Genomic DNA, 15,841 nt, shown 5'->3' with positions numbered 1-15,841 from the left:
CTCTTAGGCTACTTTCACATTAGCGTTTTTTAGCACAGCACTTCGTGCGCAATAGAAACACGTGTAAAAAACGCATCATGCGTTTTGCATGCGTTTGCGGTTTTTAGGCGCAAGCGTTTTAACCAGTTTCAAGCCATGTTAACTCTTAAAACGTCTGCGTTTTGTAACGCAGGCGTGCGCACACCTGCGTTCCCATACACTGTAATGTGTTATTTTGTCGCATTACGTGCGCAAGTGTGCGCATGCGGTTTTTTAATGCCGTTGGATGGACCCAAAAATGCAACAGGTTGTGTCTGGCGCGCCTAGGCGCACACCTTAAAAAAACATATGAGCAGGAAAACACATACGAAAGCGTGCAAACCCTAGACCATGCGCATGCCATGTTACACATAGGTGCGCATGATGCATGCGCATGAACGCGATGCGCTGCGCAAAAAAACGCTAATGTGAAACCAGCCTTAGCCACACAGGTTGCACCAATGATATGTCTGCTCCTGATGCCACTGAAAAGTACAACTCATCCCGCAAAAAAAAAAAAACATAATGTCTACCTGGATATATACTAGTTTGTTACTTTGTGAAACTATACTCAATACTACAAGAAATACAGCACAAGACCCAAAGACAGAGGCCTAAGGCTGGATGGTTTAGTTTGGAGATTATGGTAATTCTAGCGCAGCCAATGAGCAGGAAGGCAGCGGTTTATAGCTGAGCTGCGCCCCTCTGCTTCATCACTATTCTGTTTTTAATTTGTTCAGTGTCCTCCCCTCCAGGTAAGTGCAAATGGTGTGCTTGGATTTGATGTGGTTATTATATGGGTTCTCCACTATTTAAGATGCATTCATCAGCACATGATGCTGTTTAGCTATTTTCCCTCTTGATCTCCTATATATTGTCCTGCCTGCAATAGGAAACCGTTTTGGGAGGTGCATGTTGTGCTTTTCACTTCTTACATGTGGGTTTCTGTCTCCTTTGTATCTAACATTACAGGAATTCCCCTTCCTCTGTGTGACTGCTGCAGACTCATGAATTCCCACCCCCAGCGCATGCGCTGAGGGCAATTGCTGGCTTCAGACCCAAGAATAGCTGTAATGCATGAGTTGTAAATACCAGTGATATGATTGAATTGAGGGCACAACCTCGCTCTGTACAAGTGTATGGAGAGTGAGGCAGAGCCCATGTATAAGGCTACTCTTACACTTGCTGTGTTTTTTTTCACTGGCCATATCACTACAATTTTCACGGTCTGCTGCAATAACGGACCGCAAAAAACTTGCGGATTGCTGTTTTTCAGTTTTCCAATACTATTGAAGTATGTTCCACAAAACTGGAAGTGATTGTGCACCGCAAAAACTTTGTTTTTTTTTTTTTTTGCGGCCCCATTGATTTTTCAATGGGGGGCTGTGTCCGTACGCTGTGAAAGACTGAGCAGGCTCGATCTCTTTTCACGGCCGCAAATACAGCCCTCACTGCCATGTGGCACACCATGGAATTTTTGTGGGCTGATTTTGCGGCCCCATAGAAATCTATTGGGGCCACAAACGGCCAGCAAAAACACGGTAGGTGTAAAAGCCTTGCTCATGTATGCCCTCCATTCCTGGGTCTGAAGCCAGCAAAGTGTCTGTCTGCAGTCACCGTGACTGCAGACTTATCAATCTTGACCTGACAACCTCTTTAAGACACATTCACATGTTCAGGCTTTTGGTCAGTATTTGTTCCCCTTGTTGTTTTGTCTTACAATCAGAAAGTAATAGAAACATGTCACTACTCCTGTGTTTGTTTGTGGGTTGTGTTTTTTTTGTTTTTTTTTTAACCTACTCCTGGCTTTAGCTCACAAGTAGACTGTGAATGTGGCCTTATTCAGACTCTTGATTCTCACGAATTTAAGCATACAAATTGTAATTTAGGGGATTAACATGTCTGATGCCACACCTTTAAAAAAAGAGCCAAATGAGACAGCACACTGATGAACATATGGTTTTCATCAGTTAAGACTTGTATCCATTTGGGGTCATGTGTCCACTCTTGGGCTATGTGCCCACGTTGCAGAAATGCTGCAGCATTTCCGCAACTCCACGCCGTGGGTAAAATGCATGCAAAATTTGCATGCGTTTTCCTGCAAAACACAAGCGTTTTTAGCTTGCAGAATACTTGCACTTTTCCAAGCGATTTGAAGCATTGCTTGGAAAAGTGACTGACAGGCTGGTCACACTTGTCAAGCATAGTGCTTGAAAAGTGTGACCAACTCTTTACTATTGATGCTGCCTATGCAGCATCAATAGTAAAGAGAGAATTTTAAAAATAATAAAAAAGATACTTTCTCTGGAAACCTCCCACCCCTCATGGCGCTGCCAGCAACTTCCGTTCCCAGGGATGTATTGTGCGAATGACCTCTGATGTAGCGGTCACGCGAAACTGCTATGTCATCAGATTATATGAACAATGCATCCCTGGGAACGGAAGTTGCTGGCAGCGATGCGTGCACCGCTGAGGACACCAGGGGCCGACAGAGGGTAAGTATATCCCTATTTTTTTAATTCTACTTTTTACAGGAATATGGTACCTAGGGCCTGATGGAGTCTCCTCTCCTCCAGACCCTGGGTACCATCTGCACATGAAGCGCTCACTTTACGCATGGTGGGTATAGTCACGTGCGTAAAGTGAGCACTTCAGTACAATCATATGGTGGCGAAATCTCTGCAATTCTGCAGAATTAATGGACATGCTGTGAATTTTACAGTGGAAACGCAATGTGGGCACACAGCCTTACTGTGTGCCATCTGATGTGATAACTGTGGCACCCCAGGAGTCTGGTTGCCATACTGGATTTGCCTCCCTCACAGGGGGTGATGTCAGGCCTGAAGCAAGGAGGGATCCCCTGGCCAGATATACAGCATGCAACACAGTTCCTGCTCCAGGTCAGCAGGGGGAGCTCTGAACCCAACTTCAGGGGAGCTGCTCTCTGGTCAAGAGGAGGAAGTTTGAGTTTGTCAGTGCTGGGGGACTGGATGAGTGCAGAGCTTGTCTTGAGACTGGAGTGCATGCTGAGTCAGAGGAAGAGAAAAGTATAGGGAAGCTTGGGAAGAGTTGTGGCCAAGCTCAGAGCTAGAACTAGACACCAGAGTCTGTTCTAGCGCTCATCAGCTAAATCTGGAGGTGAAAAGATTGCAGATCTTCTGGCCCCCATCACACATGAAGGCACGGCAGCAAGTTAGAGCCCAGAAATGCCATGAGGAGCGACACCTGTGAAAGGCTCAAGCTGCCTGCCATGTGGGTAAGGTTTTCTGACAGACAGTGAGAGGAACAAGAGGACTGAGCAGAGCTTTAGGTGGCAAGGACCTCAAATAGAGCAGCGCAGTAAGGAGGCCTCCAACCCACCTGGCTGAGTGGATCCTGAGTTGCTTTGTGCTGCCCAGACCTCCATTGTCAACTGTAACCAGTGCTCCGGCCTGCACCTCTATAAATCCAGTAAAGGAAACTACAACCCTGCTGTGTACTGACTTGTTTGCTATACCATCTGCCTTGCAATACAATCACCATCCCTTACACCATAATCTGCCCTGGGGAATAGCTCTGCCTGTGGAGAGCTGGACTAACTCTGCTGCATTAACAACTGCCCCAGTGGGACTGATCTGCGGTGTCAGCTAACACTTCACTTGCTGAGTACCACAAGTGGCATCATGAACTAATTCCCTTGTAAATTATCCCCTATAAACTTTATTTAACACTTTCATTAGATGCCCAGGGCCACAGACTGGGTTACCACTGACACTTTCCCTTTAAGAACTGCCCGGTACAGAGTATCCCCATGGCCCTGGTGGGCGCTCCACATCAGAGACTTCAGCAATAGAATATATTGAATGAGGTAAATCTGCACAGTTCAGTGAACACTTGCAGATTTACCTGCATTCCATAAAAAGCTAAAGTCTGCTACTTCTGGATCATGGGTACATAGCCTTAGATACAAAGGAGACCAAAACCTTCAGTCTGTGTAAGGTGCAGAACATAACCTCCCTTTATTTTAGTTGTTTCAGCAGACATGAACCTGAAATTGTGTAATGTATACTATGTTGCCATACCAGTGTTGTGGTATATATTGTAAATCCTGATGTCTTATGAGCTTCCTAGGAGTATCAAGATGGCAGGACACTGGCTGCCATAACCAATGGGTTCCCTGCAAGCATTGTGCCTTTCAAATAAAAGCAGCAATGGAATGAAACCGAAAGGGAGAAGATACAGATTAGATATTAAACTTTTTAACAGTGAGGTTGATCAATGAGTAGAACAGGCTGCCATGATGGGTGATGAGTTCTCATTCAATGGAAGTCTTCAAACAGAGGCTGGACAGACACGAGTGAACTTTTTTTTTTTTTTTTTTTTTTTTCCTCTACGGCACTTTCATGCCAGAACGGGGGAACTGTGGTGACACACCCACTTAACTCCTGCTTTGTGGTGTAGTGAACACCCCAAATTTCTGTATTCAGACTTCTAATGAATCAGGCACCTCTGACTCCAACATCCCTGAAGACTGGCATGAACAAGGCTGACCTTGATGAAGCTGGGGCCTTGGTGTTCTAGTTGCTCCCTACATTCTGTTTAGTCAAAGCTATTTCATACACCCTGTGTGGGTAAGAGGCCCCATGCACCATTCTGTTCACTGGTCTTGTACCTCCTCACCTTCCTCACTGGTGGCTGATGGCGCTGGCTTACCTAACCTTACTCTGCAGACAGTACATGATCCAGTGCTGTCAGCGAGGGAGGTAGGGATGTGCAGAAGAGTGCACTGAACCTCTTGGCCACACAAAGGGTGTATGTAGTGATGAGATCACTAAGGCCTCATGATCATCAGTGCACTGAACAGGTGGTGTAGAATATCTGATTAAACTTAATTTTGCACACTGGATGTACTTTCACATATTATACTCTGAATGTAGACTAATGACTCTATTCTATGTTCCTCTAGTTCTCATGGCTTCGGAAAAACTTGTCCAGTGCCCATACGACAAGAGTCATATAATTCGTTCAAGCAGATATCCATATCATATTGTGAAATGCAGAGAGGTAACTTTAACTAGCTCATAAAAACCATGTCTACTGAAGATTTTGTGAATGAGAATAACTGTAAGGACCCATGATGGGAGACGTCCAGTGTTGTATAAATATTTCTCTCTGCTTTATTTGGCATGAGAAAAAAAATCAAATGTCATATGGAACCTCAGTATGGTATTTGAGTCTTGGGGTGCCGTCACACTAAACGATGCACCAGCGATTCCCGACAACGATACGACCTGGTCAGGATCGCTGGTGCATCGCTACATGATCGCTTGGGAGCTGTCAAACAGGCAGACTCGCCAGCCATCAGGACCAACGAGGATGCTGGTATCCAGTGTAAATATCGGGTAACTAAGTGACATTTGCTTAGTTACCCGATATTTACATTGGATACCAGCTCCCAGCATCTGCTTACAGTGCTGGGAGATCATTGGTCTCCCGCTGCCACACGCAGCAATGCACACTGGCCAGCGGAAGACCAACTATCAAAATGGCCCAGGACATTCCTGCACGATCAGCAATACCCGGCGGGGGGGCGGTCGCTGATGCATGTCACACACAGCGAGATCGCTGGTGATATTGCTGTGTCGTCACAAACGGCAATCTCGCTGTGTGTGATGGGGCCTTTAAAGAAGCATTATAGTTATATTGTGTAAACTGTAAAAGAATAATAAAGTGAAAGTGCACACTGATGGCAGGTGAGGGATTGTCCCACTGGATGAGAATGGGACTGATTATTTGTACATAAGAGTGGGCAAACTCTAATACTGAGACACCATGCAAATGGTGTTCCACTGCCTCTCCTGCACATGCACTAAAGACAGCATGAGGCTAGAGCTGGTGTCCCCTAGCTGGCAAAATTGCAGAAATACTTTCTCCTGCAAGATCCAGACACCTATCAGTTATAGGTAGAGGACATTTTATCAAGGTGATCCTTGTGTCACATGTATTGAGTGAGGCCATGGCCATGCCCTCACCCCATACACTTGTGAAGAGCGAGGCTGTGCCAACTAGGTTTCTACTCACACGTATTTATAGTGACTACAGACTTATCACTTTAGACCAAACAACCCCTCTGAGGGCATGTACCCACAATCAGCAACTGCTGCAGGTCTGACGCTGCATATTTATGCAGCGTCAAACCTGCAAACTGACAGCATAGTGGATGGGACTTCTAGAAATCCCATGTCCACTATGCGTCCAGATGCCTGCAGAGACCGACATGCAGCACGTCTGACATGCTGCAGTCTGGAACTTCTGTTGTGTGGACGCTTGTCTCTGCAAGAGACATTAAACCAATAGATTTGTATTGAATGGGGTAAGTCAGTACGGTTCAGTGATCACATGCAGAATCGCCTGCATTCAATAGACAGCAGCGCTCTAGACGCAGCGACTGTGCTGTGTCCAAAGCGCTGATACTTCTGGATCGTGGGCACCCGGCCTAACAGATCCCTGTGTATTGGGATTATTTGAAGATGGAGTAGATCCTGACTCGCCCCTACTCATGGGTATCTTCTGTATCCTAATTCTAGCACATAATCTCACAAATTACACACAACCTCCAACTATTGGAGCACAAAAGATAAATATGCACCCTTTAACCAGATTATCGTATATCTTAAACACACCTCAATTCGCAAATTTTGAAGTTATGGAGCCCTTGGCTTGATACTCTAGGGCTACCCACGAAGATATGATGTTAATCCCCTCCCACCTTCCTGACAAACTTTATACCTTTATTTTAGAAATGCTGTGTAAATAAAAATTGTGCTCTAAGGCTACTTTCACACCAGCTTTTTTTTTTTTTTTTTTTTTTTTTGCGCTGTGCAGTCTAAACGCATACAAAAAAACCCACATCAAGCGTTTTGCATGCATTTGCGTATCTTATGCGCATTCATTTTAACCAGTTTGACTCTGAAAACACGTGATTTCAAATGCTGACAAGCACATGCCAGCGTTCCCAGACGTGTGTGTACAAAATGCAACAGGGTGCATCTGGCATGCATAGGCACACACTGCAAAAAAAAATGCATGTGGACATAGGCTAGACCATGCGCACCCATGTCAAACATAGGGGCACACTGCGTATGTATGCGCACAATGTGCAGCGCAAAAAACTCTAGTGTGAAACCAGCCTAAGTTGGATTTTGGGAGGGCTAGGAAACTTAAGTAGCTTAATTTTCAACAATTTCATATTGTATAAATGTTACATTTGTATCTGGAGTTCTCAACATGACCTGATGTACAAAATGTCATCAGGGCCTGTCCCACAAACATTGTCTATGTATGGTCACTGAAGGTCCACCTGCTGCTTGTCCCTCCCTTGTCGATGCACTGATCATGAGACCAGGGGTGCCAAAGTCTCCTCCATGTCTGAGGCATTTGGTTGAACTGTTGGCATGTGTTCACTAATGCTTCATTCTGATCTTGGCTGGCAAAGACCCCAGCAACCTTATTTATCCATAAATGGCTAAGATCGCAAAGATAATATACTATCTAATGAGTTAATGTCATCTTCTCAACTTCTTAAATGTGTAAATCCATGCGCTGGAGGGATTTTTAATTTTAAAAATGTACAGCTTGTCAACCACCACGCATTGTTTGGTTAACCATGCAAGGAGCATGTGCTGCTTACTGACTATAGGCTCTAGGGACTACAAGTGCCACAATGATTGTCCAGATTGTAGTTGGATATCCAATTCAGTACAGTCATGGCCAAAAGTTTTGAGAATGACACAAATATTATATTTTCACATGATCTGCTGGCCTCTGGTTTTTGTGTGTTTGTCAGATGTTTTTATCACATACAGAAATAAAATTGCAATCATATTATGAGTAACAAAAGGTTATATTGACAGTTTGAATGAGTTAATGCAGCAAGTCAATATTTGCAGTGTTGACCCTTCTTCAGGACCTCAGCAATTCTCCCTGGCATGCTCTCAATCAACTTCTGGATCAAATCCTGACTGATAGCAGTCCATTCTTGCAAAATCAATGCTTTTATTTTGTTTGAAGGTTTTTGTTTGTCCACCCATCTCTTGATGATTGACCACAAGTTCTCAATGGGATTAAGATCTGGGGAGTTTCCAGGCCATGGTCCCAAAATCTGTTTTGTTCCCTGAGCCATTTAGTTATCACCTTTGCTTTATGGCAAGGTGCTCCATGTTGACAAAGGCATTGTTGATCACCAAACTGCTCTTGGACGGTTGGGAGAAGTTGCTCTTGGAGGACATTCTGGTACCATTCTTTATTCATGGCTGTGTTTTTAGGCAAGACTGAGAGCCCATTCCCTTGGCTGAGAAGCAACCCCACACATGAATGGTTTCAGGATGCTTGACAGTTGGCATGAGACAAGACTGGTGGTAGCGCTCACCTGGTCTTCTCCAAATAAGCCGTTTTCCAGATGTCCCAAACAATCGAAAAGGGGATTCATCAGAGAAAATGACTTTACCCCAGTCATCAGCAGTCCACTCCCTGTACCTCTTGCAGAATATCAGTCTGTCCATGATTTTCCTGGAGAGAAGTGGCTTCTTTGCTGCCCTCCTTGAGACCAGGCCTTGCTCCAAGAGTCTCCGCCTCACAGTGCATGCAGATGCACTCACACCTGCCTGCTGCCATTCCTGAGCAAGCTCTGCACTGCTGGTAGCCCGATCCTGCAGCTGAAACACTTTTAAAAGACGGTCCTGGCGCTTGCTGGTCTTTCTTGGGCGCCCTGGAGCCTTTTGGCAACAAGGGAACCTCTCTCCTTGAAGTTCTTGATGATGCGATAGATTGTTGACTGAGGTGCAATCTTTCTAGCTGCGATACTCTTCCCTGTTAGGCCATTTTTGTGCAATGATGACTGCACGTGTTTCTTTAGAGATAACCATGGTTAACATAAGAGAAACAATGATGCCAAGCACCAGCCTCCTTTTAAAGTGTCCAGTGCTGTCATTCTTACTTAATCATGACATATTGATCTCCAGCCCTGTCCTCATCAACACCCACACCTGTGTTAATGGAGCAATCACTGAAACGATGTTAGCTGGTCCTTTTAAGGCAGGGCTGCAATGATGTTGAAATGTGTTTTGGGGGATCAAGTTAATTTTCTAGGCAAATATTGACTTTGCAAGTAATTGCTGTTAAGCTGATCACTCTTTATAACATTCTGGAGTATATGCAAATTGCCATTAGAAAAAAGTGAAGCAGTAGACTTTGTAAAAATTAATTTGTCATTCTCAAAACTTTTGGCCATGACTGTATGTCCTTTATGCTGCTTAGTTAACTGGGCAACCATGGTTCAAACTGTAAGGCTAAGTGCACACATGGATTTTCCTCCTATGGATTTTTCCACACAGACTTGAAGAAATCCACAGGTCAAATGACCTGCATTTTTTCCTGTTTGTGTGTTTTTTGTTTTTTTTTTTTTTTCTTCCCTCTGCGGGTTTGGAGACTGGAGCAGGTGGAAAACTGCACAAAGGTGACATGTTGCGTTTGTCTTTTTTTTTTTGTTTTTGTTTTTGTTTTTTTTCTTGCCCCCCCCCCCCCCCCCCCCCTTGAAGATTCAAATCAGCGGTATGTCAGTCCTTTCAGCATTTTTGCTCAAAAGAACCAGTAAAGATCTATAGATTGGCCCTAGTGGTAGCTGTCTAAAAATAAAAGGCTATTCAAGGTGATGCTAAACTGTGCTCACTATACACCCCATAAGGGTATGTGCACACATTTAAGCATTTGTATTAATTTCTGCATATCTTGGCAAGAGAAACACAGCTGCAAAAGTTTTTTTTGAGGTTCTACCAGGATTTTCTCACTATTTTTGGGTGTACCCACCTTTCTTTTCTCTGTACCTGTGGTATCTTGTCTGACTTTCATTAATGTTTTCATGAAATTTATAATTAACTTGTATACCTTAATTGTTACCTTGGCTGTTTAAAGCACTTTCTTTTTGGAGCTTTAATCAAGTGGATCATAAGATACTATGCACAAGTGCTTCCTCATAAGTAGCATGGTTGATGCCTTTGGCCTTGCACCATATGTGGAGGCTAACTCCGATTTTATTCGTTATTGGACAAATGACTATGTACTTGGATACTGCCAGGAGGGTTCCCTGCCCTAATCCCATATTTCTCATATTTTTTTCTTTTTTTTTTCCTTTGCAGAATAACAGAGCCATAGCGAAGGTGCTGGCTATCTGTCCATTTAATGCTCGTCATAGGATGCCCAAGCAGGAGCTTGACTTGCACATGGAAAGCTGTGAGAGTAAATGTCCTCTGGAACCTATCCCTGGTAAATGCTCTTATCATAAAACCATAGTTGGAAGGGACCTCCAGGGTCATGTCAAACACTCCTGCTTCAATTAAGGATTTACTAACCCATCGCAGACAGGTGTTTGTCCAGTCCCTTTTTGAAGACTTCCACTGAAGGAGAACTCGCTACCTCTTGTGGCAGCCTGTTCCACTCAGTCAAGTTTTCTAATCTGATCATTATCTTCCGTTCAGTCTCATTCCGTTGCTTCTCATGTTATGGTCTTGTCTTATTAGTTCCTTAGTCTAGGTGGCCGCTATGCCCATGCCTCTAGCTACAGTATGTCTGGTAGCTTTTTCCAGATGCATACTGCAAAGTCTCCATGGGCAACCATTCACCAGACAGAGGCTAAAATGTGTCCTGTATACAGTTTAAAGAGGCCGTCCAAGACTACATAGGGTCATTCTGACAGCTGGCTTGATTGTGTGGCCCTCTGAAGTGGTTATACAGGACTACTTATTTTGTACTAGGGGCCCATTAACTAACAGCTAGTTGCTTACTAACTACCTGTATAGTCCAGTGCTAATCTCTGCTGGCACAAAGTGGTCAGACTGCTTCTGTGACTTCCACTGCTGACTGCTCTGTGCCGGCAGAGATTAGTACTGGACTAAACAGGTAGTAAGCAGCTAGCTACCTGTTAACTTTGTACTAGGGACCCATTAACTAATACTCCTATATAATTGCTTTTGTCAAGAAAGAGGGCCACTACAAAGCTGTGAACTGAACTTTTGCTGTCCTGAGGGGAGACACAGAAGCATTGGTACTACTTGGAAACTAATGTCTGAGGTCAATGTTGGACATCTTGTAAAATAGAATGTACCTGGCTCTAATTTTCTGTTCCCTCCCCTTTTTCTAGTTAAAACTTGTTTTTGTAACGATGCATCTTCCGTTCTAAACAAAGTTGTATTTTCTTGACAGATGATGCAGTAATGCAGAGAGCAGAGCCCATCTCAAACTGGAAGAGCCCTCCATGTGAAGAGAACTGGGAGGAAGGTAAGCATGCACTAGGAGGACTAGCAGTCCAGAGGATGCAGCACTTTATCATAAGATAATCTTGTTCTGTATCTATAACAGAAGAGTCCCCTTCTACTTCATTTGTTTTAAATGAATTTGGCAACTGTCAGCCTTACATGGCACATGAAGCTGTGCGATCTCCAACCAGGTCAGTATAACTTGGCTATGGGATGGTGGAATTTCAGCATTTTCTTTCTTTTTCCTAATCTGTTTTGTCCCAATAGCCCCCAAAATGCCTGGAAACCACCAGTGCCAAGTAGCCCTGTGTCACCCTCCTATGCAGGTATGTGGTCAAGTATTAGATCTTTCCCAATTTAATAGGGGCCTACATCATAAAATAGTTGGACCTATACAATGAAAACTTGCCACAATGTTGTCCTCATCAGAGTAATATCTGAGACTAACTATGGGGAACTATAAGGCACTACAATTTGGACCTCAATCCAAGACCAAAGTGTCTCAGCACCTCCAAAATGCACTTTATACTATTTAATCCAGGTGTAGACTTATGGGGGTGTGGGGGAGGGGTGTTGAAGCTACAAAATGGCTGTCTCTAGTTAAAAGTGGGTCAGTAGAAACTAAGCCAATTAATTGGGGGAAGAGTATTGGGGAGGTCTGGAGGCTTTAGATATGTGGGTTCAAGGTACCTTATTTTCTTTAAAGGTGGATCTAGAGCTGTAGAACACCAGGATCCTGTGTATCCAAACGAGGAAGAGTGGCCTAGGTAAAGTACTAGACATTTTTAATGCACTTTGAAGGGAAAGCTGTGTAGAGAGACTTGTAATGCAGCTTATTTGCCTCTACATTACTTCCCTAGCCCTTCTGTCATTAACTACCCTGGAATCTAGATAGGTAACATCACCTATGTGTGCCACCCTCTAATGCAGGGATTCTTAAACCTTCTTTCAAAATAGCAAACATGTCAGACTCTTCTATAGTGGAAGTTCATGCTAGGATAAAAAAAACTTAAAGCGTAACTATCACTTTAATTTCATTAATGGTACATGAAAATAGGTTACCAAGTTGCTTATCTTATCAAAGAAATCTGCTTCTTATAAAGATGGGAGAAGAGTTACTACCAAATTCTATCTGTAACAGGATGGTCTGTCTTCACTGAAAAGATTCTTATTTTAGAATTTTGATAACCAATTCTTGCAGAGAAGACAGATTTCTGATACATTACAGTTGCTTATTTTCATATGTGAATTAATTTTTGAAATTTAAAGCAACTGTTGGGCTTTAAAGTGAACCTGACATTTGATACATGGTGCCCAATCCATAGACTGTGAGCGCAGAAATGCATACCTTTAACCCCACAGCGATATCCTGTAAATTCACATCCTACAAGAGCAATAACTTTTTTTTGTGAGAATTTATAGGCCTTTTGCTTTCTGTTCTCACTCTTTGGGATATAGGGCTATTTGAGGGCTTATGTTTTGCACCCTGAGCTGATAGTTTTTACTGATGCCATAATAAGGTGGATACCATGTCTTGATTACCTTTTATTACAATGTTGCAGGGCTAAACTTTTGGGCTTTTTTTTTTTTTTCTGATGCAACTTACTGATCAGACTTTACAAACACAGCACTAACACATGTATGGATTACTTAACATTTTATAAATGGGGCAAAAGCTTCCAAAACACTACTTGGTTTCAATTAAACATACCTGTCTGACATCATACTGCAGGTGCCTGATACATACTAACCAATGCATGGGCAGAATCTGTCAGATTCCCTTTTAAGATTGTAATCTTCTAAACCCAATAAAATATCAATTGACACAAAGACTACATCTTCACTATAAGAACTACATCACAACTAGCTGGCACCTCAGATGCCAGCCTCAGTTTGTGAGGCATTGGTCAAGAGAAGCTTTATATTTGCCTGACACTAAATACTGCTTTATTTCATATCACAGGTTTGACAAATTCCAATCTAAAATTCACTAAACTCGCTTGGCCCGTGCAAAATTCTCACACTGGTCGTCAGGGGCGCAGGCAAATTCAGAAAAATCAAGCTGGTGAAATGTAAATGTAGTTCATGAGCTGATAAACACTAACTGGTCCAATAAAAGCCAAGTATTATGGGAATGAAAAACACAAATTAAAGAGCACTACTAGAACACAGACCTTGCTGTATATGATAAAATTTAAACACTTATTGGTCTCTTAAAATGGAATATGTAACTGGGTCATGGTTTATAGCTCATAGTCCCTATGTGTTTCATTGCTCCTTTATTTGGTGACTCATCAAGATATTGTCTAATTCTCTGGGTTCACACAAACCCTGGACATTCAGTAAAACTAAAATATTAATCTGTGTAACCTGGTATCTTGCCCACTAGGCCTGAAAGTATGGTACAGGTCAATCCATCAAGCATTAGACAACTCTTCCCTTACTTCAGCCTTCCAAATAGCACAATCTCTAGGAACATTAAGCAGTTCTAACCCTTAATTACATACCCACAATTTGTTCTCAGTGTTCATATTTATTGCAGCCTTCACTAGTATCAGATCCTGCATGGCTGCTGGTATCAGACCAGCAAAAGCAGTGGCTTAGTTTCTCTTTAAACACTGGCCCTACATATATTTCATAATACTTTTATCTTGCAGCCTCGGTGGTCATGGGAAGGCTAATCGTCACCGGAAGAAGTAGTTATGGGCACTGGTAAAAAGTAAGTTTGAAGTAATATTTGCTTGGCCAAAAATTTAAAAGGAAAATGACACTTTGCCCATAGTATCCAACTTGCAGACAAAGGGATGGATTAATTACAATTGGCATTTTATAAGCCAGCCTTAACTAGGCACATCTTACTCCAGTGCTTCCTTCATGAATTGGGCACATCTTATACTACCAGAAATTACTCCAGTTGGGCAAGAGTAAGGGTATATGCACATGTAGTTTTTAGGTGCTGTGGATTTTGTAAAATCCGCAGGTAAATTTCAGGTCAAAAGACGGATTAGGCTGCAGTTTTCCCCTGCAGTTTATCACCTCTACAGTGGAGGAGATGGTAAACTGCAGCAGAATCCACAGAAAATGACATGTCATTTCTTTCTGCAGATTTGAAACTGCAGCAAAACCGAGCAGAAAATTCCCCAGCATCTGCACTGCAGTTTCCATTTTACATAGAGTAAAATGGTACTGTACAACGCAGCAGATTCTGCTGTGGACCTGCAGGTCCAGAAACACTGCAGATCTGCAGCAATTACAAATTTTTCATGCAAAATACCTGGACAATACCCAAAAGTGACACCATTCTAAACTGCACCCCTCAAGGTGTTCAAAACCACATTCAAGAAGTTTATTAACCCTTTAGGTACTTCACAAGAATTGAAGCACTGTGTAAGGAAAAGAACATTTAACTTTTTTCCCCAAAACTCTTGGACACACAAATTGTCAAGGGTATCAGGAGAAAATGAACCACTATTCGTACAATTTCTCCTGAGTACACCAATAACCCATGTGTGGAGGAATACCACAAATACCTCAAAACCGATGCTACTGGTGGGCCCTTGGCACCCCAGTCTGACACTGGAGGACAGGTTGCCTTTAATTGCACGATGTGTATGGTGCTGCAGTCTACTGCTCTATACCATGACTAGCTTTTCAGACTTGTAAGGCACTTTCCCCCTCACACTTTATCTTAGGAAGCTTTAAAAGGCAAGTATGTAACTCAAATCAAACTAAGCTTACTGCAAAAAAGTGCAGAACATCAAAGTAACATAAAAATAACTAATTCACTACAATGAACTAGTAACACCATACAACAAGGGTATTGAGACATGCAACTTTCTCAAAGTGTGACCCCAGCCTTATACTGCAAATCCATAACTTTTCCTCAGCAGATCTGGCATTTTACTTTGTACTGATCATAATTCTTTTCTTCTTTCTTTAGGTTTTAAAATGCATGAGGACATGAGCAACATTTTAACAAGCCTTTTAACTTTTTAACATTTTTAAAAATCCAATTTTATTAGTGACCATGATATTTCAATATCAAATACAATTTGTGAACTAATAAATTTTTAAACAAATGTGTGGATTTTTTTTTTCTCTAAATAAATAAATCCAATTTATGAGGTATTTAAGGAAATGTTCCCTCAACATTAGTTGCCAAGCTCTGGCAGGGATACCTAGGGCAGTAATATCTAACTTTATACTACATATTATACTTTTGCTTCGTTTGTTAAAAAAAAAAAAAAAAAAAAAGACTCATCTCTAGTGTTGAGCTTTCCGATACCGCAAGTATCGGGTATCGGCCGATATTTGCCGTATCGGAATTCCAATACCGAGTACCGATACATTTTTTTGTATCGGATACTGGAATCGGAAGTCCAAAATGCAATGAGCCACTTTTGTGGCTCTGATTGGCTGCCGAAATGACGTCATCATGATGCGCCTGCTACCATGACAGTGATTGACACATTAGCCAATGATGGGACAGTAGTAGTCCCATCATCCGGCTAATGTGTTGAATGTAAAAAAAAAAT

General features: G+C 42.5%; 1 protein-coding gene across 1 annotated transcript; it reads left to right on the top strand.

Annotated features, from left to right (window-relative positions):
• Positions 1-644: 644 nt before the first annotated feature.
• LOC141073883 (protein D7-like) lies at positions 645-15,385 on the top strand. The gene is made up of 9 exons (XM_073561412.1): positions 645-773; positions 4,964-5,061; positions 10,191-10,317; positions 11,254-11,328; positions 11,410-11,497; positions 11,574-11,632; positions 12,013-12,073; positions 13,964-14,025; positions 15,247-15,385. The coding sequence occupies exons 2-8, from the start codon at positions 4,969-4,971 to the stop codon at positions 14,004-14,006; spliced, it is 546 nt and encodes a 181-aa protein (XP_073417513.1). The 5' UTR covers positions 645-773; positions 4,964-4,968; the 3' UTR covers positions 14,007-14,025; positions 15,247-15,385.
• Positions 15,386-15,841: the final 456 nt, after the last annotated feature.

The sequence above is a fragment of the Dendrobates tinctorius genome, unplaced genomic scaffold (assembly GCF_039654945.1).
Source record: "Dendrobates tinctorius isolate UK_male_01 unplaced genomic scaffold, ASM3965494v1 ptg000319l, whole genome shotgun sequence".
In the NCBI taxonomy this organism is placed as follows: Eukaryota; Metazoa; Chordata; class Amphibia; order Anura; family Dendrobatidae; genus Dendrobates; species Dendrobates tinctorius.
Note: the sequence above shows the minus strand (reverse complement) of the source record. Positions and strands in the feature narration are given on the sequence as shown.

Bases quoted from the DNA above. Each gene is read 5' to 3' on its own strand.
- LOC141073883 (XM_073561412.1), top strand. From the start codon at position 4,969: ATGGCTTCGGAAAAACTTGTCCAGTGCCCATACGACAAGAGTCATATA. The intron at 5,062-10,190 runs GTAACTTTAACT...TTTCCTTTGCAG, and splicing joins ATATTGTGAAATGCAGAGAG to AATAACAGAGCCATAGCGAA. The intron at 10,318-11,253 runs GTAAATGCTCTT...TTTTCTTGACAG, and splicing joins TCCTCTGGAACCTATCCCTG to ATGATGCAGTAATGCAGAGA.